The following is a 22,658-nucleotide window of genomic DNA, read 5'->3' on the forward strand; positions in this document are numbered from 1 at the left end:
CTATTCGTGGTTTATGGTGGGCAAATGCACACAAACTCATTGAAAATATACTCAAACACAATTTCATGGTCCATGGAACAGCCATGAAATAACAAAAGAAGTGCATAAGTGCATCCAAACTTGTGGAAAAAAACTACCTTCAAAAACAGTGAAGGTGAGTTTATTTAAGTGGGAGAAATTATGAACTGAAACTCCTATGAATGAACTTAAGTGAATGCTATGATGAGCATAATTGTCTTTAGAACAACAGAAGGGCCTTTTCCTTTTAGTTGAAATACAAGCATGCTAATAAAAGGAGTAACTTCTATTATTTAGACAGCAAGAGGATTTAAATTGGGGGCCAACAACCTAATAAAAACTACCAAGACCAGTAAACCAGCTTTAAGCCAGAAAAAAAGGGATATGGTAGCAAATATCAGTCACATGACCAGACAATTTCCAAATGATAGAAATACATTATAGATAGATTATCATAATACTGCGTATAACTAGATAAAGATTATTGTAGATTCCATTTGGTAACAATTATGATAAGCTACAACAGGATAATACATTTAACAATTAGGCCTACAACATTTTTAAGATTGTTGTAATGCCAGCAATGCAAAACTTACAGCGCCACCATGTGACATGTAAGTATACTACATAGTAGCTCATTGTTCATCACTGAGTACATAAAAATGGGAAACCACTAAATAATTTGAGTATACAAAATAAATGAATGACTAGCCTAAATAATTTGAAATAAAAATAGAACGTAGGGTTATCTACAGTTATATCCAAGTTTAAAACGTGTTACTTTATAACTATGAAGTGAATAAATAATCATAAAAGTTGTTTCTTAAATGACAAAACATTCGTTTCCAGCGAAATTAGCCAATTAAGATTTAAACTCATGAATATTAATAAGTACGTGCCAACGTCAAGTCACGCTCACACAAAATAATTAATATTCATAAGTAAAGCAGTCATCATAGTTGTGGGACTCGTAAATAAGCGGTGTGGTAGAGGCGTCAAAACTGCGGAACTAAAGCGTTCTCAAAAAGAGAAGTGTAGTACTGAACATATAGAAACAAAAAAAGAAAAACTGCAAGGGTGAGGTGACATAAGGTCACTTACGGTCACAGAGTCACGTACACACACACAAACACGAAGAAAGTAACCCAACCCACTTCTCTTACAAGTTAGCTGTCAACTGAACAGCTGCATTTCCTTACTTCATTAACTACTTGTGTTTGTCTTTTCTACATGTTCATATATCCAAACCTATACCTGTGAGCTGACATAGACCTGCAGTGAAAGACAGTTAGTGTTTTCTTCTGTAGCCAGTCACTTATACACTCACATCTCCTCCATATCTCTCTATTACAGATCTACCCATGCACTTGACCAAATATAAACTTCATGATTCTTGGCAGAGAGACAGATTTCAGATGGGAGGAGTCTCGTGGTTCAGGCCAGGACAGACCAAAGGACAAACAGACAGAGGTGTAGAAAGAGAAAGTAGCTAATAACTGAGGAACAAAGAGCAAAAACACTCGACCACCCTCTTTGAAAGCAGAGAATGTAAGTGTCCTTTGCATTAGATGTATAGTTTTAGCTGCTTTATACTGTTAATGTTAAATATTAACAGCATTGGAGGAGCATTTCATTTTTTTAACAGCAGTAAAGCAACACATGACCCCGCTTGTTTGTCCTTGTGCATGGGCCATGAAGTTGATCAAAATAATCTTATATAAATGTATGACAGTATTAATGCTACATGTGCAAAGTTTTAAAGGGTTGTTAAGATATCAAATAGCATTCAGTGCTGAAGGACAGGAAAAACTACTGAGGACGAGATAAGCAACAGGCCACAGCCTGGCTAATATATGAAACCATATAAAAATATTTATTTATTTATTTAAATAATTCATTAACTTTAGACAGCAATGTTGCAGAACATTTATGTAACATTCAACAGTTTCTCACTGTATAAAGAGACCAGGCAAAGTTTACATGGATGTAATGGAGATTCTTGTCAAGTTTGGTCATTATTTGACCTTAGACTTTTTCATCACCTTTGCTTTGAGCTACTGTTCAAAACTGCAGTAAAAGTGTAAACATTTTCTGCCATGCTTCCATTTTCATCCATTTGATGAAGGCACTATATAATACAAGTTTGTTAACAAATATCACTGAGACTTGCACAGTTGACATTTCATGGTTTTGTGAACAAGAACAAAGTTGTTAGATTCTAACTTCTCTAACATACAATAATCATCACTTTTCATCTTTAATACTGTGAATGTTTTATAAAAAGTTTGTAAAAAGTTAATTAATACTTCCAACAAATTAATACTTTGATTAATACTATTCAGCAAGGATGCTTTAAATTGATCAAAAGTGATACATTTAAGATGACATTCGTGCATTATGCTACAAATGACTTCTGTTTCAAATAAGTGCTGTTTTTTAACTTTCTTTTTTTCAAAGAACCTTTAAAAAAATGGATCAGTTTCCAAAAAAAAAAAAAAAAAATCCCCAAAAAATTAAACAGCAAATCGTCATATTAGAATGATTTCTGAAGGATCATGTGACACTGAAAACTGGAGCTATGATGCTGAAAATTAAGCTTTGACATCACAGGAATAAATATCCTTTTAAAACAAATTGAAAACATTTCAAATTGTCACATTATTTCAGAACTTTAATGTTTTTCCTTTATTTTTAATAAAATAAATGCAACTATGGTGAACATAAGGCATAAAATATATATGAGATGTCATAATCTTCTTTATATATGTATATATATATGTATACACATACACACATATATGTTATATATATTATATACAATATATACACACACATACATATATATATACACATACACACACACACACATATATATATATATATATGTACACACACATATACATATATATATATACACATACACACATATATAAATGTTATATATATTATATACAATATATACACACACATACATATATATATATACACACACACACACACACACATATATATATATATATATATACATACATATACATATATATATATATATATATATATAAAATGAAGTCATGCTTCCTGTCTTTGCTTCAGAAATGGCGATGTCACCGACTGCTATGGTGGCCCGTCGGGCTCTCGCGGCTGCATCACAAGGGAGCCATGAAGGAGGAGGTTTGAGAAGTTCATGTGTTTAAAAAACAAAGAACGTATAATTAAGGCTTTTTCAGGTTATTTACATTCCACACGTAAGACAGAAATACTGACACAAAATCAGCTCATATTATTAAAACAAAATTTGTCCAATAATCAGTGATAAGTTTGTTATACATTATGCTCATTAACATTAAAAGAGATGTATTAATGATTTGAATCAAACACAGCAAGGACCTGGAAGATCCTGTCCTTCGTATTGGCCCTGCCCGGTGTTGGTGTCTGCATGGCAAACGCTTACATGAAGATGCAGGCCCATTCCCATGATACCCCAGAGTTTGTGCCATACCCACACCTCCGCATTCGAACCAAGGTGCCTATATTCTTGGGTTTTTCAAAGTATGCATGATGTGGACTCCTCTGATCCCTGAACAGACACAGAATGAAAAATTAAGACCTGACATGAATTATTTTCAAATAGCATTATCTTTTTTTTTCCAGCCATGGCCCTGGGGTGATGGGAATCACTCCCTCTTCCACAACTCTCATACAAACCCTCTGCCCACCGGTTATGAGGGATCTCACCACTGAGTGGGACACCCCCCTGCTGTCTGACACAGATCCCAATCAACACAGTCTCCATTCAGCAGCAACAGGCTGCCATACTTTTAACATTTTTAACAGACATAAACAACTGTTTTCACATGAATTCCTTGTATCTGGCAACAAGCAATAAATGGTAAACAGTTAATAGTATTTTAGTTTGTTTTCTTTAATTGCCTGAATTGCAATGGAATTTGCCATTAGAACGATCTTTTATTTGTTTCCGCAATGTTTTACACAGTGTTACTATTTGCTCCAGAGATGCTTCATGGAAAACCCAAATAAAATGTCTGGGACTAAGGAAAATTTCTCAAAATCCAAATGAATCAGATTTAAATTCTTGAAGAAGACACTGTAGACAACATTAATGCAGAGCTCATTTATTGAGAACCATCGTCTGCCTTCCACCAACATTTGGCCATTTCCATGATTCAATTTCTCATATTTACAGAAAAAAAAAGATAGCACTCCAACAAACGTCATATATAATCCAGATTTCTATAAATGAATTATACAGTGCCATATACAAAAAGAAAAATATATCAAACATAAACGGCTCTTTCTCTATGACATTATCTTATTCACATAACATACTGTACAAGTTCACATACTAATATCTGGATGCACTGATGAAAGTAGCATCAGCAATAAACCCTTTTTTTGGCAAAATAAGATGAATAAAAGAAAGATGAACAAAATACAAAAACAAAAAACAACTTCTAAATAATAAAAAAAAATAATAATACTTACAGTTTGGTCATTCTACTCCATATACAAACATGTCTTGGAAAAAAACATGAGCATGAATTTCGAATGTTCTGAATATTTTGATAACTACTTGCTAACTAAAATTTAACAAGAAAGATTTTAGCTATTTCTCATTATATTATATCCCAAATGCCCCCAAAATCCAGTAATTGCCAATCCCTTTCTGTATACTGTGTGCATTTAAGCAGCTACTAAATTAGTTTACACCAACAATTCATTACATTCATTTCACTATTCACTACTGTTTGCCCTCTACCTGAGGGCTGTTTTGACAAGGTTTAAGATGTCATGCCTCAGCCCTTTGGCGCAGTCCGCCTCTCGCGCCAAGCGCAGGAAGCAATCAGCAGACAGAGAGGGGTGAAGGGGTGCAGGATGGACCCCCTGAGGTTGCAGCAGTAAGGATAAACAGACCTGGCCCAGTCGCAGGTAAGAGTAGCGCTGTGAGAACCAGTACACTTGTGGCAAGAGAGACCTCAGCCAAGCTCCCTTAGTGTCACTGGATGAAGAATTTGATGATGAAGATGACGATGATGATGATGAAGGAACCTGTTTGGAACTCTGAGAGGGTTTAGAGTGACACTTTGACACTTCGGTTTTAGTCAGCTGTGGTGATCCTTCAGGACCCTTGCAGACCGAACCCACATCCATTCTGCTGGTCGTTGTAGTGTTACCATTTGAACAGCAACGTTTGGTCAGGATTTTTAGGACAGAATAGAGAAGACCGATACACAGGTCCTCAGCTGCCCTTTGTAAACCAGGTACTAAAAACCTACAAGCCCCAACCATCATTTCGGCGAGTGGGGATTTCTGAAATTCCTTCTCTTCTGCCAAGCATGATTCAACCTCGTCCTGTGGTCTACCCAGCCCACCAGAGACTAGAGAGGCCAATACAAGGCAGTTTGTATCTTGTTTTGACATGTGGTCTTCGTTTCCATCAGTCAAACGACATCCGTGCAGGTAGTGCAGAACTGGTAAGAGCATTCCACTGTTTACATCCTTGATCCGGATGGCCTCACCTTTAGCTTTTTGCGCCTCCCCAAACCCTCCCATCAACAGGGCTCTGAAATACTCAGACCCGACGTCGTTAGCTCCATCTTCCCCAGTGACGGCCTCATGACTGGCTGGGAGAAGGGTTCCATCGTCAAGAAGGAAAGTTAGGTCATGAGCTGCTTTCAGGTAGGGACATGATTGGTTCTGTCGCGGTTGGGACTTATCTAGCACTTGGGTTGTTTCCATTCTGGAATCTATGCTACAATTCTTTCTGTCCTCCTTGGAGCCTGACAGCAGATTGGAGAGGCAGCCAATCAGAAGAGAGACGTACAGGAATTTAAATCTCAAAGAGGACACCTGCTCAAGAGGATGCAACCAGCCGGCAAGAAATGTCCTACATTTGTCAGACTGTCCATCGTCATTATCATCATCATCACTGTGACAGTCAATCAGTTCAAGAGCAGCTGCCAGTCCGCCACTATCCAGCAGCAGCTTCTTCAAAAGAACTCTGTTGCTGAAGAAGAAAAAAAAAAAAAAAAAAAGGAGAAGGTGGTCAGACCAACTACATGAGTCAAGGATGTGCCATTAATATTCATACATTCATTCATTCATTCATACATACATAAAGTGGACTTGAATACACCTCTTCTTTGATGAGCATGCTTTCAATTTTTATATTAAAATGTATTTGGTATTCAAAATTCAAAGGGAAATCATCTTTTAACAGTAATTTATAAACCTTTCAGGGCAGATCTACTGTGAGCTACAAACTTGAGAATCAATGATTTAGCGGTTGTTGAAACCATCAGACCAAACAAGGAATTCCTTGTGAAAAACTACATTACCCATGATTCCACAAAGAACTGACCACCATTTAGAGAAACAAGAAGTAGAAAATAACACAAAAAGAACACTTTAACGCCCACCAACTCCGAATGACAAATGGTGTAGAGGTAGTTGTCAGTTTCCCTATATATATATATATATATATATATATATATATATATACACACACACACAAAACATAAAATTCACTATCATTATAAAGTTTGGATGCATATTAATATAACTCCGATTGTCAGGATATTTGTTAATATAACTCTGATTGTGTTCATCAGAAAGAAGAAAGTCATATACACTTAAAGGGATAGTTCACCCAAAAATTAAAGTTCTGTCATCATTTACTCACCCTAAAGTTGTTCCAAATCTGTATAATTTTCTTTGTTCTGTTGAACACAAAGGAAAATATTTTGAAGAATGTGTTGAACTGAACAGTTCTGGGGCACTATTGACTTCCATAGTAGTTTTTTTTCCCTACTATGGAAGTCAATGGTGCCCCAAAGCAGACTTGCAGACATTTCTTCAAAATATCTTCCTTTGTGTTCAACAGAACAAAGAAATTCATACAGATTTGGAACAACTTGAGGGTGAGTAAATGATGATAGAACTTTAATTTTTGGGTGAACTATCCCTTTAAGATGGCTTAAGGGTGAGTAAAGCTTGGGGGTAATTTTTATTTTAAAATGAACTTATTTGTCTGATTTTCAAACTTCTTTATGCTTCAAATTAAAGTCTGTAATGTTTTGATGCATATAATGTTTTGGGCACTGTTACAATCTTTAATTTATGATATTTGTAAAACATAATTTTTACCATAAAAATATATATAAAACTTAAAAAAAAAAAAAAATACTGATTAAGATGAATCTTTTCTTAAAAATAGTAAAAACGTTTTTGTTTTTTACAAAACCATTTGTACTTTTCTAAGAACTTCGCAGATTTGTTTTTACCATAGATTTATAAGAGTTTTTCCTTTTCTTTATTGCTGACTCACCTATTTGTCATTGACCCACATATATTAGGCTATAAAAGTATTAAAAAATCCTGAAAGTCATACCTGTTAATCAGAGGCAGAGAAAGGACACAGTACAGCTTGTCAGATTCTGAGCCTGACAGCATGATATGTGTAAGAACTCCAGAGCCGAATCCAGACTCGCTCTGAATCCTCAGATTACTGAGCAGACACAAACCTGAGGAGTCAAAAAACAAATTAGCTTCAAATGAACAGCAGTCTTAAATATAATACGCATCAATACTGTATATTAAAAAAGGTCACAAACCTAGTTGTGTGATTTTGCCTTTGACTTTTTCTGATTGTCTGTCTATTCCTCCGTTGCATCCCCCGATCTCCTCTCCTCTCACACACAGTCTCTGTCTGATCAGAGCCACGGCTCCAGTTCTTACCAAAGCCTGCAAGCAGTTTGGGTTGCAGCTGAGCCGCCCTAGCATCCGAAAGCACCGCCCGCTGGGGTCATGATGCTGGGTGAGGTAGTACAACAGCCCGGAGAAAACGTTTGTGTTGATGAGCGCCGTGCTGGGGTCTGAGGCATGGGAGAAGCGCGACAGGAGCAGAAAAATGGGGGATTCTGGGGCCCAGGCCTCAGGGTGATATGGGTGATGGTAGACTGGGGTTTTTGACATCACAGGGGGGCTCTCCAGGGCGACCACGCCATAGCAAGAGGAGGGTGCAGAAGAGGTTGAAGACGCACGGAGTCTCTTTCTGGGGGGAGAGGAGATTTGGAGGGGAGATGAGGGGGTGACAGAAGGTTTTGTCACTGAAGACAGTTGCTCAACTTGAGGGGTGGAGGTACAGGAGGGCTGTAAAGAGGAAGGCGACCCTGGAATGTTTCGAGGAGATACTGGAGTGGAGGTGGAGGTGGAGGTGGAGGTGGAGGTGGAGGTGGAAGAGGAAGACGACAATCGGATGGGTTTAGAGCGGGTGGAGGGAGAAAAGTGGGGCGGACGCAAGGTCGGGGTTTGGGGGAGCTCAGAGCAAGATGTAAGTGGTGATGATGAAACGGAGGATTGAGGGCTGCCACCAAAGACATCAGTTCCACAAGGGGATTCAGTCAGCTCACCCTCAGATGAGATCAGACCCTCAGATACCAGCCAAGACCTGGAAGAAGGTAAACACACAGAAGAAAATGAAAAATTTTCCCCCCATATAACACATATATTAATGTGAATAACAGACATTTATCATATCACTAAGGGTCAAACTGCCAAGTGTAAAAATTATATGGTGGGCATGTTCATAGTTGCAAAATTTCAATCATCATTGCTTCTATCATTTTGTATTCTCTGCTTTTGTCAAGAAAAAAAAAAACATTATGGCAAGAAAAAACAAAAACAAATCAAGATAATCCACTAACAATGTTTTTTGAAGAAGAAAAATGCTAAAATCTAGAAAAGTAAGGTCTGGTTTTCCCAATAAGGGCAGGTTACATACATTTAAAATATTATTTAAATGTTTGAATATTTGGTTTGATTTTGCACTTTCATCAACTAGAATATTAATTTAATAATTCTGCAGACTAAAATTAAGTCATTTTATTTAGAAACAAAAACTAATAATAATATTGACAAGAAAAATGTATTAAATTTAAAGTAAGACAAAACTATGACTAGAGCAAAAAAAAAAAAAAAAAAACACTGCACATCACATTACTGAAGAGTAGTATTAGTACAAACTTCAGCAAAATGCCAGTTGTGAAAATATGGTATGATTGGAATGTTCATGTGTAAAATTTCGATCATCATTGCATCTATGATTTTGGTCATCACTGACAAAAATGTTTTAAACTTAACTTTTTTTTTTTTTCCAATGCCACGTGTGAAAATGTGGTATGAAGGGCATGTCCATGTGTGCAAAACTTTCATTATTATTACATCTATGATATTGTGCTTTCTGTTTTTGGTAAAGCTATGAAGAACTGACCTGAGGCTGAGGAAGCTGGAGGATCCTGACGTCTGGTCTTTATTCACATCTTCCCTCTTGTTCCCTTCTAGGGCTGAGAAGTCAAACGAGTCAAAACACGAGGTCATCAGTTCAGAGCATGGAGAGCTAAAGGACAGGCTGGTGTCCATCTTTCCAGCGGTCAGTTCTTCTCCTTGTGCAAGTTCCACCAACCGCTTGATCAGCAGCGGCACCAACCCAAGCTCCTGCAGCTGTTCAAGAGCCGATTCGTCGTAGACAAAGTCCACACAAGCTAGAAAAGCGAAACGAGTGAGAGGATGGTTTTGATGGGCTGATAAAAAGCTGATCAGCACCTCCAGTCCCCCGCTCTCCTTTACTTTAGCCCTGTTCACAGCCTCTCTGCAGCACAGGCACAGGGCCTTGAAGAACACACCCGATTTCAAAGGATCTTTCTTCACCTCCTCTGCAAACTTCTGAATGACTCCCAAAGAACCGACCAGTGGCCTCAGGCAGCCTTGAGAGCACAAGTTAGCCAGAGTCTTCAAAGCTAGCTCTTCCAAATGTCGACCACATTCTCCAGAGGCGAGGACCCCCAGCTGAGTCAAAGCGCCGGACCTGGACATCTCCCTGGCGCACTCCGTACTGCAACCTCTGGTGAGCTCATGAAGGGCACGAAGAGAAGCCCGTCTCAGAGCTAAAGGGTACTCTGGAGCAATGAACAAAGCAAGAGATGCAAGAGCCCCTTGTGAAAGCAGCAGGAGTCGGTTCGCCGGCGTGTCAGAAAGGTAGATTAGCGCCCGGGCAGCAGATTGGAGACATTCCACCTTAGAAGCGCTGAGTTCAGGTGTTGGAGTAAGTGAAGAGGGTGAGGATGGAGGTGGAGAGATAGACAGGCAGAGCAGGAGAAGTGGAACACCACCTGAGTGAGAGAGAGGGACACAAATATAATTATTTTATAGCTCATTAAAACAGTTCTCTGTTTGTATGATGTGAGAGAGGGAGAATATATAATGATTTAATGGCTCAGAGTGCTTTACAATCTGTGACTGTATATAATGTTGATGTAGAAATTAAAATATATATAAACACAGGAGATTCTGGGACTAACCTGCAGAGTGGACCTCAGCAGAACCCTCTGGGTCCATGGCGAGATTACCTAGAGCTCGTGCTGCTCGATTTTGCACCGTCTCCACAGAGACATTCCTCTTGAGGACATCCACTGCAAAAATTAAAGATCACAAATTGAACAGACCACAAAAAAAAAAAAAATCACTTTCACAGTGACAGTGATCTGCAAAAACAAAGCAAACTGAAGTCACATAACTTGAGAGACAGTGACACAATAACTATATGAGAAAAAATTATGCAAATGAGCAGCATTTTAATGCAATATTTCACTCTCTAAAATTAAAGGGAGTTTTCACCAAAAAAGAGCCATTTTTATTAGTGTGAAGAACATTTTAATAATATAAAGAACTTTTGTGCAGTGGAAAGGTTCCATGAATGTCAAAGGTTCTTCACCAAACCATCTGAGCCAATAAAGAACGTTTATTTAAGTTGGTATAAAACCGAAGTTGCGATTGTCTTTTCTATTGTGACATATCTGAGGGAAACGGCTTTTCAAATTAGCCAAAAATGAAGAGTGGGACTTGATTCTGTCCATCAGGAATCGATTAAAGGGGTCATCCGATGCTATTTAGTTCATTATTTTGATTACTGGGTGAAATAGAATAGGTTATCATACTTTAATAGTTAAAAATCACATTAGCTTTCTCATTGGATCTATGCAAATCCCATAGGTGACCTATTTTGATCTCAAAAAGGTGAGTTGTCACTGAAAGGTAAGGAGTTTGCATCTATGGTATATAGCCGCATTGTACTCTCCCAGGTTAAAAATCTGTAAAATGAGCTGTGCGTGTACACAAGCAAACTTTTGGGTTGTACTGCTCAGGAACAGCTTTGTAAATAAATTTTAACCTCTGATTAATCTCTGAAAGTGTTTTTGCTTTCTCATCCCAACCCACAGCTTCTCCTCGACATGACGACAACACTTCAATTAGCTGAAACCTCACCTTCTTTCTTTGCATGTGTCTTTGGGCTGGCATTACGCTAATATTTCACATTGTGACGTGGATGTTTGAGGAAGTAAGTAATATTTGGACTTCAATCAATGTGTTTTAGATCAATGTCCACTGTTAGAATAAATGGCTTTGTGGGAGACTATGAGCTTTGCAGATCTTACACATGCACAGATATATTAAACACTAAATGAAAAAGAAAACATTAAAAAGCATCGTATGACCCCTTTAAAGATTATGAGGGCACGTGAATTCTTAAAAAGTAATGATATGCATGGATAAATCATTTATAATAAACTAGGCAACAAAAATAAAAATGTCAAGTATGATTTTTACTTTAAGAAGTTAATGTCACTTAAGGATTTTTCTGACCCATATGTTTTCCCTCTGCATAAATAAAAAAATGAGGGAAAACTTTGTCAGGTGGCAGTGTGTAATGGCACAAAAAAGAGATTTCATTTTAGAGTTGTAGTCTTTGATTGACTTACCAACAACAGATATGCCATCAAGCTTTCTTACCTATGAGAAGAATAAAAAAGAATTAATCAGAAAACATTAAACAAAAAAAATAAACATTAGAGAAAAATTTGTGTCAATATCATCATGTTTCTTACTTCTACCCTCGTCCCTTTTTCAGTGCAGCAGTTGGCCAGTATGCTAAGAGCCAGGTCCAGAAACTTTCTGGAGCTTTCTGGCCGCTTGAGGAGATCCAGCAAAGGACGGAGTCCTCCTCGTGATTGGTAGCGGGCTATCATGGCACGACCTCCCTTGATGTGCTGCGTCCGAATGGCCACCAGCGCCCTCCATTGACCAGCTTTGAGTCTCTTGTCTGCGTCCCTGGCTTTGTCTCCTCCAGTGATGGGCTTATTGTCAGCTCCTGTCAGTCCACTGCTGGGACTGTCTGCTAATGTGCTCGTTTTGGACAGCTGAGCCAAACACCAGGTCAGAGAGGATTCTGGGAGAATGGTGGATGCCTCTGAGGTGCTGTTTGAACCTTTTGAATTTCGTTTAATTCCTTGTTCTAAAGGTGTAGACATGATGAATCAGGAGCCCAGAACCACCTCCCCACCGCCACCCCCTCTTTTCTAATCTAATACCTTCTCAATATTTTAAGGTATAAACAATATTTCAGTGGCTTTAAATAAGTTTGCAACAATACCAAACACGTATTATTTCTAGAACTAAAAAAAAAGAAAGAAAAAAAAATAAAAGAATCAGGAATTAATACAAAATTCTTCTATGACATAAACATTCCATCCACAGAGAAACAAACATTTGAAAAACTACAACTACCATGTTCACCAATCAAAGCAAGCCCAGAGCAATGACTTCTGGGAAAAGAAGTCTTTTAACCGTGCGATGTATTTCATCACGGCCTACAGTGGGTGGTAGGCCACAAAAAATAAAAACATTGACAATGCTGCCTAATAATAATCTATTTGGGTGTATTTTGATGTTTCGTTGAAGAGTGAGAAGGCTTCGTTAACTGTTCATCTTACTCACGTCAAATTTCCTACGCGCTACAAAGCGCAATCTCCTCAGATTTGCACAGGCGCCATCTTTTAGCAGAGCGATAAACAGGAGGGTTTTTCAGAGAGGGAGGGGCATTCAGAGATTCGACCTCTTTATAGCATATGGGAGTTGTAGTTTCAGGACAGCTCAAATAATGTCTTTTTTGTAATTCCTGAGATAACGGAACAATAATAAGTGTTTAAATTCATGTATGCAGATATTCATTTTATCACGAGGAACAGAACAGACTGTGCGTTTTGACGTTCTTCCTCACGGGCGAAAGACTTGTAAAAACAATGGCATGCATTTCCCACAAATCCTCCGTCACACGCAATGTCCATTTCCGGAGAAACACAACAACACCCTGTACAGCGCGCTCCGGTGCAAACGAGGTCGTTGTTATTATCATCGCTGTTGTCGACGCGCGGAAAAAACTCATCGCTGGAGTTGTTAAAATCCACGATTAATCGCAAAAACTCTTGACGAGATAAATAAAAAAATAAATGCAGCATGGAGGTAATTGAGACAATTGTCACAGATGCCATTGAGGTGGAGGAATCAACCACTACGGTTACGACTTTGGAGGCCGAGAAGTCAAAAACAGGTGAGATGTAACGTTAAGTAAGTCACCGCAGATGTGTGCACACTGGGCATCGCCAGCGGGGAGAACACGATGAGCCCGATGGGAACGACTGGCCTTCTCACAGTTTGAAGTTACTTAGGATAGCTTCAGACCTTCAAAACGCTACATTTATTATGGTATATTTTAAACTGTCAGGTTTAGAACATTTTAATTGCATTAAAAAAAAAAAAAAGTGTAATATTTTAATTGATTACATTACAAAATAACATTAAGTTTACTTAACATGCACATGTTTAATAAAATATAATATATATACACTACCAGTCAAAAGTTTGGAAACATTACTATTTTTAATGTTTTTGAATGAAGTATCTTATGCTCATTAAGGCTGCATTTATTTCATAATAAATACAGTAAAAACAATAATATTGTTAAATATTATTACAATTTAAAATGTTGGTTTTCTATTTTAATATACTTTAAAATGTAATTCATTCCTGTGATGTCAAAGCTGAATTTTCAGCATCATTACTCCAGTCTTCAGTGTCACATGATCCTTCAGAAATCAATCTAATATAATTTATTATCAATGTTGTGCTGCTTAATATTATTTTATAACCTGTGATACTTTTTCAGGATTCTTTGATGAATAAAAAGTTAAAAAAATATCAGCATTTATTTAAAATAGAAATCTTTTGTAACAATATACACTACTGTTCAAAAGTTTGGGGTCAATATTTTTTTTTTTTCTTTTTTTGAAAGAAATTAATACTTTTATTCAGCACGGATGTGTTAAATTGATAAAAAGTGATATTGTTAGAAAAGATTTATATTTTGAATAAATGCTGATCTTTTTAACTTTTTATTCATCAATGAATCCTGAAAAAAAGTATCACAGGTTCTAAAAAATATTAAGCAGCACAACTGTTTCCAACACTGATAATAAATCATCATATTAGAGTGATTTCTGAAGGATCATGTGACACTGAAGACTGGAGTAATGATGCTGAAAATTCAGCTTTGCATCACATAAATAATTGATATTTTAAAGTATATTAAAATAGAAAACCATAATTTTAAATTGTAATAATATTTCACAATATTATTTTTTCTGTATTTATTATGAAATAAATTCAGCCTTAATGAGCATAAGACTTTGTTCAAAAGAGAAAATTTAAATAGTAATGTTTCCAAAATTTTGACCAGTAGTGTATATTTACTTTTTTTTAAAATTGTATTGTGCACTTTTTTATGAAACCTGTCCCTCCATGCACCCAAAACTATAACGCTTCAAAATGTTCATAAAGAGATCATAAAAGAAATTCATATGAATTGAGTGGTTTAAACCAAATCTTCTGAAGAATCATGATCACTTCATATGTTAAACAGATTTATTTAGGCTTTTATTTGTTTTTAATTAGCCTTAATTCATTAGCCTAAATTAAATATGTTTATCATATAAAGTTTTTGTTTTTCTTCAGAAAATTGAAATGATAAATTAAAATTGATTGTTAAATGTCCTCATTTTTTTAATGGTTCACACTTTAATCATTACATTTCCTTCCAATCCTAAATATTTGGTTAGATTTTTGTTCTGAAATAACTGTAGTCTCTTTTTATTCAGAGTTTGTGTGGACACTACAAGCTACATGGCATCTGGTCCACGTTCGTTTGGACATGGACCCAGAGTTTGACCAGCCTGTGTGCAAAAAGAAGAAGCTGTGGGAGACCGTGGCCGAGAGGGTGACTGCAAAGTTACGAGCCGACGAAGGCACCGATGTTTCAGTCAAAGCCTTCGAATGTGACCTGAAGTGGAGAAACATGCTAGCGACGTACCGCAAAAATGCGGAGCGAGCCAAAAGACTGGGAACCAATAGTGTTCACTGGGAGTTCTTCAAGGAGATGCATGAAGTGCTGGGAAGGAGCTACGAGGAGGTTGAGGCTCAGCGCAAGGCAAAGCTTAATGGCACTAAGCTGGGTAAGGCCATAGCCAGTAAACGATTTACCCCGATTCTGCCCACACCCACAGCTACAGCTTCACAGTTACCCAATGCCAGGCCTCCTCAGGATTTGCTGCAATTGTACCTGGAGCTGCAGGAGAGGAAACTGAACATGTGGGCTCAGCAGAAAGCTCTGGAAGAGAGGAAGATTGAGGCCATCAATAATCTGGCACGTGCCATTACTTGTCTGTCCCAGAACAATGCCATGCAAATACCCAAAGAGTGCGTGTCGGACACCTCTTCTACCCAGCAATAGGAATTAGTCATGTTTTTGCCCTTGTCTTTTCATATTATTATTTTTTATTTTTATTTTTTTTTTTTTAAGCGAAATGCCTGATATGCCTTTTTTTCCTTCTGAGAATTGAATGACTTGAATTGAACATTAACTTGTTAAAGTATGCTCGGTTTTCCTTTTCTCCATTAACGGTAAAATATTACTGAGTTACAGTTTCAATTGTCGCAATAATGTCAAATTAGTAAAGACAAGTTGTACATTGTATTTTTGTGTTTTAATAAAAATCATGCAACGTGTTCATCAAAACATTTCTGCAAGGCTTTTTCTCAAACCCCCAAATATCTATTATTTACACACAGAATTTCAGTATAAAAGTTTAACAGGTTTTCCACACACTGCTTTTGTTAAACTAGGTCTATATCAGAGCTTTAAAGGGTTAGTTCACCCAAAAATTAAAATTCTATCATTTACTCGCCCTCATGTCATTCCAAACTCGTAAGACTTTCGTTCATCTTAAAAACACGTGTCCCTCCATTGAAAGTCCAGGTAACCAAAACTTGGATTGATCAGAAAGTTTGTAAAGACACCCGAAAAGAAATCCATATGAATTGAGTAATTGAATTCAAATATTCTGAAGAGACATCTGAAGATTTAATTTAGGCTTTTATCCATTTAATTTGTTAGCCTAACTTAATTATGTTTGTCATGTTAATTGATCGTGCCTCTTCAGAAGATTTGAAGTAAATGGCTAGATGCATGTACTTATGATGCATGTACTTTCAATGAAAATGAGAGAATTTTAAAAATATCTGTAATAATAAAAATAATCTGTGTTCTGAAGATGAATTAAAGTCAGGTTTGGAATGAAATAAGGGTGAGTAAATGACAAAGTTTTCATTTTTGGGTGAAGTGTCCCTTTAAATATGCGAATCAGTGTCAAAATCTTATTGTGCTCCCGATTCCAACGCACTATAGAGAAGATTGACTACAGTCTCCCTCATTTTGACCCCAGCAGCATCTTTGTTTAACTCCTTCACAACTTCCACTATGCTTCTCTCTATCAGACCCTTTGTCACGTCCCCCATGTCCAGAAAAACATTGTGTAATATACAAGCAGTCAGAACCACAGCTTTTGCCCTATCATAATTCCCCATATCCAAATATCTCAGTTTCTGGAATCGCTCTTTTAGGTCCGCCACAACCTGGTTGAATCGGCCTAAATGGGTTTCCAATGATCTGTTGTAGAGGTTTTCCTGTGGGTTTCGACCTGTTGAAAACGGAGTAAGTATTTGTTCTGTGAGCGGGTATCCAACTCCGGCTATCAGGCAGGTCCCTGGAGGCACCATCTCTGGGTGTTGCTGAAGCCTTTCAGCTAACGCACTTCCTCTGTCTTTTTCTGAGCCTTTGCTGATGTGGCAGTAAATGAAGCGGCCCTTGTCATTGCAGACCAATTCCAAGTTCAGCCATGAATCTGGATGTGGTTCGTTCTTAAGTCTCTTGGCTTCCGGAGCCTCGCTCTCGCTGTCCGGTTTGCCAGCGGGAAGGCGGATGGGGATGCGTGTGTCACCCAGCACCCCGAGCACTCGAGGAAGACCTCTCTTTTCCAGACCTTCATTGCGACCCAGCCAACTGGAGAAAGGAAGCAGATGTTGTAGGGCCTCCTGTCCTACAGGGGGAAGCAGAGAACAGCTGTCCAATGAGTAAACCTGCCAAGTAACTACAATAAAGTGTTATTAAAGGTGCCCTTGATTCAAAAATTGAATTTACCTTGGCATAGTTAAATAACAAGTGTTCAGTACATGGAAATGACATACAGTGAGTCTCAAACTCCATTGTTTCCTCCTTCTTATATAAATCTCATTTGTTTAAAAGACCTCCGAGGAACCGGCGAATCTCAACATATGTTACGTAACAGTCGGGGTGTACGCCCCAATATTTGCATATGCCAGCCCATGTTCCCAAAGGCATTAGACAAGGGCAGGCATTAACGTCTGGAGCAGCACAGCCGAATCATCAGACTAGGTAAGCAAGCAATAACAACAGTGAAAAATGGCAGATGAAGCAATAATAACTGACATGATTCATGATATCATGATATTTTTAGTGATATTTGTAAATTGTCTTTCTAAATGTTTCGTTAGCATTTTGCTAATGTAGTTAAATGTGGTTAAAGTTACCATCGTTTCTGTATTCACGGAGACAAGAGTCGTCGCTATTTTCATTTTTAAACACTTGCAGTCTGTATAATGCATAAACACAACTTCATTCTTTATAAATCTCTCCAACAGTGTAGCATTAGCCATTAGCCACGGAGCACTATCAAACTCATTCAGAATCAATGTAAACATCAAAATAAACACTGTACTTACGCGATTAGACATGCTGCATGACGAACACTTTATAAAGATCCATTTTGAGGGTTATATTAGCTGTTTGAACTTTTTTTTATGTTGCTTAAGGCAAGCGCGAGCTCCGTGGGCGGGGAGCACGAGCAATTAAAGGGCCAGCTGCCCTGAATCGGCTCATTTCTAATGATGCTCCAAAATAGGCAGTTAAAAAAATGAATTAAAAAAAATCTATGGGGTATTTTGAGCTGAAACTTCACAGACACATTCAGGGGACACCTTAGACTTATATTACATCTTTTAAAAAGACGTTCTAGGGCACCTTTAAGCATGTCTACTTCACTGTTGTTTTAGTGTCATTGATATATTATTATAGTTTTTGCTAATATTTTGAATTAGGTTTTATTTTTGACATTGTCTGTTTTCGTTTTAGTTTCGTTTTGGGTTGTTGTTTTTTTGTTTTTGCCTTTTTAAATATGTCTATGTAGTTTTTAAGTTTTTGTTTTAGACAACTGGCCTGTTTGGTGTCATTCCTGCTGATCATTCACTATCCTGCAATTTTGATATTGTTGCTTTTCTCACATAGCTAGCTAGACGATAAATCTTGCGAAACTAGAAGGATTTGGGTGATTTATATTTAGAATTGATTACTACTACTTTGTCTGTCTATATTTGTACTTTTCAGTGTACTACTGTCATGTGTAAATTATCATGTATTTATGCATTTTATTTTATGCATAAAATAAATTTTATTACCCTTTTTCATGCTTTTTTTCCCTTTTTTATTAAATTTTTTTCTGCCCTATATGTATCAAAAATGTATAAATCATAAATAAAAATGTATAAATCATAAATAAAAATTGGCATACTGCACTGCATATATATGCAGTATATATATATATATATATATATATATATATATATATATATATATATATATATATATATATATATATATATATAAAATTCTATTTAAGTCATTTTATTTTAAACAATTAATTTTTTTTTTTTAGTTTTAGTTAATGATATGTGCTTGATGACTATGAAGAATTCATGCATTCTGTACTGTATTTTCTGTATTTTCATTCTACTTCTAAAAATGTGAAGTGAAAAGCCACTGTGTGAACTAACCTTAAATTCTAAACAAAATGTATCCTTCTGTATCTAAATTATTTCTAAATAACTTACTATTTATCTATCTATCTATCTTTACTGATTTTACCCTGTTCTCTGAAAACAGCTGTAGATTCTAACCTGAAATAATGTGTGAATTTATGTGAACTTATCAACTCTTATTAACTCTTATTATACCTATAGGCCACTGAATGAGCCGATCCTTTTGTGCGATCACTTGATCACAGAAAGAAAAGAAGATCCTGTGGATATTCCCCTTCTCCAGATGGAAACTCGAGGACACGCTGCGATAGCTGATGCGTTTGGACAGGAGGGTGAGGGACAGGAGGACAGTGTGAGACAGGGACAGTCGAGCTCTTCCAGACAATCGGTTCTTGCTGTAGCTCGTGTTGGAGCTTTGCAGAAAATTTGTCACATACTGCAAAAAAATAAGACAACATTATGTAAAGCAGAAGTTCCAAATCCAGGCCTTGTGATTTTCCAGTTGTTTGTGATTTACAGGATAAAGATTAATGATATATAAAATATTTTTAAGCTTGGAATAACTAGAAAAATATACATTTGTGACAAAAAATGCCTGTGGAGACTTGTTAATTCTGCATTCCTTTTTCATGTCTTTTTAAAATTAGGCTCCCTCATATTTTCAGGTTTTCAAAGATAAAATAAATAATAAAAAAAGAGAAGAAATATTAAAATAAGAAATATCTTGATTTTAGTCATTTTGGCTTATTCTAATGCTTCTTTAAATCATCCTCTGAAGTTTGTTGAGGCCCGGCCCCCTGGTTGAGAACCACTGATGGGAATTAAGCATCACATTTAGGCCCGGTTTCACAGACAGGGCTTAGCCTAAACCAGGATTAGGCCTTAGTACAATTAGGGCATATAAACGTGTTTTAGAAAAAAAAACATTACTGGTGTGCATCTTGAGACAAAACAATGGCACTGACATAATTTAAGATATGTCAGTGCAAGTTTCTTTCAGTTCAGACATGCATTTTAGTCTAGGACTAGCTTAAGCCTTGTTTGTGAAAGCGGGGGTTACTGTAATTGTTAGATTACGGCTCCTAAATGCCTCATCCCAGTCCTCTTAATTGGCAATTGAATAAACAATTACTCAGCGCAGAGGGAGAATATAGTCTCGGTTTATTTAGCAGAAGAGAGAATATATAGAAAGAGTACAAGGGGTGTAGTATAGGTTTATCTAATGAGAGAGAGAATGCATCATATAGCTCATGGTATAGGAATGTGATACATATAGAAAAACAAGTCTAAATATGGTCATCTCCCGGTCAGGTATCCAGGAGTTCCTTGCTATCCCAAAGACCTTCTCCTATGCTTGTTATACAAAAAGCAGGGACCATTCCCTGTCTCCCATTACTTCGGTAAAGTTGGTTTTATATTCGCACATTCGGACTTCTGATAAATTCACTTTCCAATAAATGTGCAATAAATTAATGTTTGTGAATTTTAAGCAGCGACATGATATTGACAACCAACGATTGTCAACTTACAACATTTTTCACAGTCGATCAAAATAGGCAAGTATTGTTTTAATGGCATATTTACTTGTGAATGTCCAATGTAGTGTGATTAACAAGGCTATTGAATACGGATGTCCGAATGTGCGAATATAAAACCAACTTTACCCAAGTTCTCCCATTCTATCCTAGTAGAGCCTTGTTCCTTATATGGAAATGGTTCCGGTACATGAAGAAAACCATGTTAAAACATAGGATACAGCTTCAGCAGAGGACAAAGGACCCTTGTCCACTTTCTTTCAATGCTGAGACCAACATAAAATCTATCAGTTATTTAAATGATGTTAAGTGCACGATACACCTGGCCTACCTGTACGGTAGGATTTGCCTCCATGACTTCAGTAGCATGTGAACGCTGCAAGGCGCAAGCAGGTGTCCCTGACTCTAACAGCCGAGGAGTCGCTGCCTGCGCCTTATTTGGAGGCGTTGAATCCTCTTGTTGAGACTCTTGCAGGGTGACAGAGGCAGACTGCTCCTGCTCCTGAACCTGCGCCACCAGGTCAGCCTCCAGCATCTCCTCCACTGCCCGGTCCAGTCGCTGATCGAGCTCCCAGTGGGACAGCGGCTCCCATTCAGCCTGGATGACGTCCATTATCACCCGTCCTGCGGCCGCCACTTTCTTTTTACGAACCTCCATCTAGATGTAATTTTTAATCGGATTAATGTGGAAGAAAACGGATAATTTCGGTCAAAGCTAGCCTAGCCAAAACAAAACAAGCTTGTCCCTCCAAAAACACGCTAGACGCTGCTAAACGGTGCTATTATAAGATATTCAATAGAGCAACCGGAGAAAATATAACGTTATCAGTTAAAGCAACAATGAGTGTAAAACCGGTTAGATATGCAGGTAGATAATAGCGCTATAACTTCACCGTGCAGAATTAATGAACTAACGTTAATCATGTTGTGGTTAGCGCAACTTATGAGGCAGTTAACAGCGGCTTGAAATGAATTTCATGCGGCCTGAAATGAAATAAAAGTCTTAAAACCTAAACTACTTAGAATTATGATTGAAATAATTACCACCTGAAACTAAAATATGCTAACAGACCTTTAAAAAAGACGATCCTCTCTATCCATTAGCTTCTGTTGCTAGATGATGGATCTACTGCGCATGCGCAAATTCAGTGTTTGGTCCTACTTGACTTCCCTTTTAGTATTATTTTTCTCTCTTTTAACTTGCTCTTGATTTAACTTGTCGTGTTCATAAAACACAATTTATGCACGTTTTACAAATATATAAAACATGGGCTATTTTGTATGTTTTTTTGATAAAATGCTACACAATAAAGTACATTTCAAACACTATGGTTCATTACGAAGCAGACGATACACGAACCGATCACGTCTGAATCGCTCAGGTTTTGTGAACCGATTCAACCAATTCACCCCGTTATTACACAAAAATGGGAACGTTTTTGTACGTGTATATATGTGAACTTTCAGTTTCTTTATTTGGGTAAGAGATGTTTGTTTGGTTTAATTTATACAGATAAAGAAATTGAAAAAGGGTTTTATATTTGTATTACTTCTTTTGGCTAAGTTTCACATACATAAATGCCAATCTCCAATCATTTGAATGCATTTATATTATTTCTCTTAAATGTTCTTTCCCTTGCCTTTTGTTCTATTATTGGTTATGTTAAATTGCAAATATATGTGCATGTTTATAAAAAAAAAAAAAACCTCAATAGCAATACTATTAATAAGCAGACATTGAACATTAAACAAGGAGTGGAAAAGGGCTGATTTTAATTCATTTAAATGCAGTTACAGATACTGCAGCATGATTTTCTTTTCAGTTTCTAACCTTTTTTCTTTTCTTTTCTTTTTTTGCAAAAGCACTGTGAAGGAACACTGCCATCACTGAGGAGGATACGGGTGAGTTCGCAAAAACATTAGGAGCGTCTGTTTTTTTGGGATGAACACAATGTCAGCGTTTGTGTT

At 37.1% G+C, this 22,658-nt stretch overlaps 4 protein-coding genes and 1 long non-coding RNA gene across 6 annotated transcripts; 2 read left to right on the forward strand and 3 right to left on the reverse strand.

The window, feature by feature from the left end:
• Positions 1–1,414: 1,414 nt before the first annotated feature.
• LOC125276676 (cytochrome c oxidase subunit 6A, mitochondrial) lies at positions 1,415–3,919 on the forward strand. The gene is made up of 4 exons (XM_048204399.1): positions 1,415–1,566; positions 3,112–3,189; positions 3,399–3,541; positions 3,670–3,919. Exons 2-4 carry the CDS (start codon positions 3,114–3,116, stop codon positions 3,757–3,759), a joined length of 309 nt encoding a protein of 102 aa, XP_048060356.1. The 5' UTR covers positions 1,415–1,566; positions 3,112–3,113; the 3' UTR covers positions 3,760–3,919.
• LOC125276684 lies at positions 3,435–13,079 on the reverse strand. The gene is made up of 2 exons (XR_007186713.1): positions 12,868–13,079; positions 3,435–3,595 (listed from the first exon to the last, which is right to left on the reverse strand). It is a non-coding gene; the product is annotated as an uncharacterized LOC125276684 (long non-coding RNA).
• On the reverse strand, positions 4,136–12,951 carry armc5 (armadillo repeat containing 5). Its single transcript, XM_048204217.1, has 7 exons — positions 11,979–12,951; positions 11,853–11,883; positions 10,395–10,505; positions 9,308–10,205; positions 7,650–8,485; positions 7,427–7,559; positions 4,136–6,043 (listed from the first exon to the last, which is right to left on the reverse strand). The coding sequence occupies exons 1-7, from the start codon at positions 12,399–12,401 to the stop codon at positions 4,792–4,794; spliced, it is 3,684 nt and encodes a 1,227-aa protein (XP_048060174.1). The 5' UTR covers positions 12,402–12,951; the 3' UTR covers positions 4,136–4,791.
• A 154-nt stretch (positions 13,080–13,233) lies between the features above and the next one.
• si:dkey-66i24.7 lies at positions 13,234–16,000 on the forward strand. Its single transcript, XM_048204372.1, has 2 exons — positions 13,234–13,480; positions 15,084–16,000. The coding sequence occupies exons 1-2, from the start codon at positions 13,387–13,389 to the stop codon at positions 15,713–15,715; spliced, it is 726 nt and encodes a 241-aa protein (XP_048060329.1). The 5' UTR covers positions 13,234–13,386; the 3' UTR covers positions 15,716–16,000.
• LOC125276642 lies at positions 15,950–22,283 on the reverse strand. Of its 2 annotated transcripts, none has more exons than XM_048204330.1 (4): positions 21,763–22,283; positions 21,022–21,348; positions 19,351–19,591; positions 15,950–17,360 (listed from the first exon to the last, which is right to left on the reverse strand). In XM_048204330.1, the coding sequence occupies exons 2-4, from the start codon at positions 21,346–21,348 to the stop codon at positions 16,639–16,641; spliced, it is 1,290 nt and encodes a 429-aa protein (XP_048060287.1). In that variant the 5' UTR covers positions 21,763–22,283; the 3' UTR covers positions 15,950–16,638. The 2 variants fall into 2 exon arrangements, with proteins under 2 accessions (XP_048060287.1, XP_048060277.1); XM_048204320.1 differs by lacking the exon at positions 21,763–22,283 and adding an exon at positions 21,606–21,729.
• Between the last annotated feature and the right edge of the window lie 375 nt (positions 22,284–22,658).

The sequence above is a fragment of the Megalobrama amblycephala genome, linkage group LG1, assembly GCF_018812025.1.
Source record: "Megalobrama amblycephala isolate DHTTF-2021 linkage group LG1, ASM1881202v1, whole genome shotgun sequence".
Lineage (NCBI taxonomy): Eukaryota > Metazoa > Chordata > Actinopteri > Cypriniformes > Xenocyprididae > Megalobrama > Megalobrama amblycephala.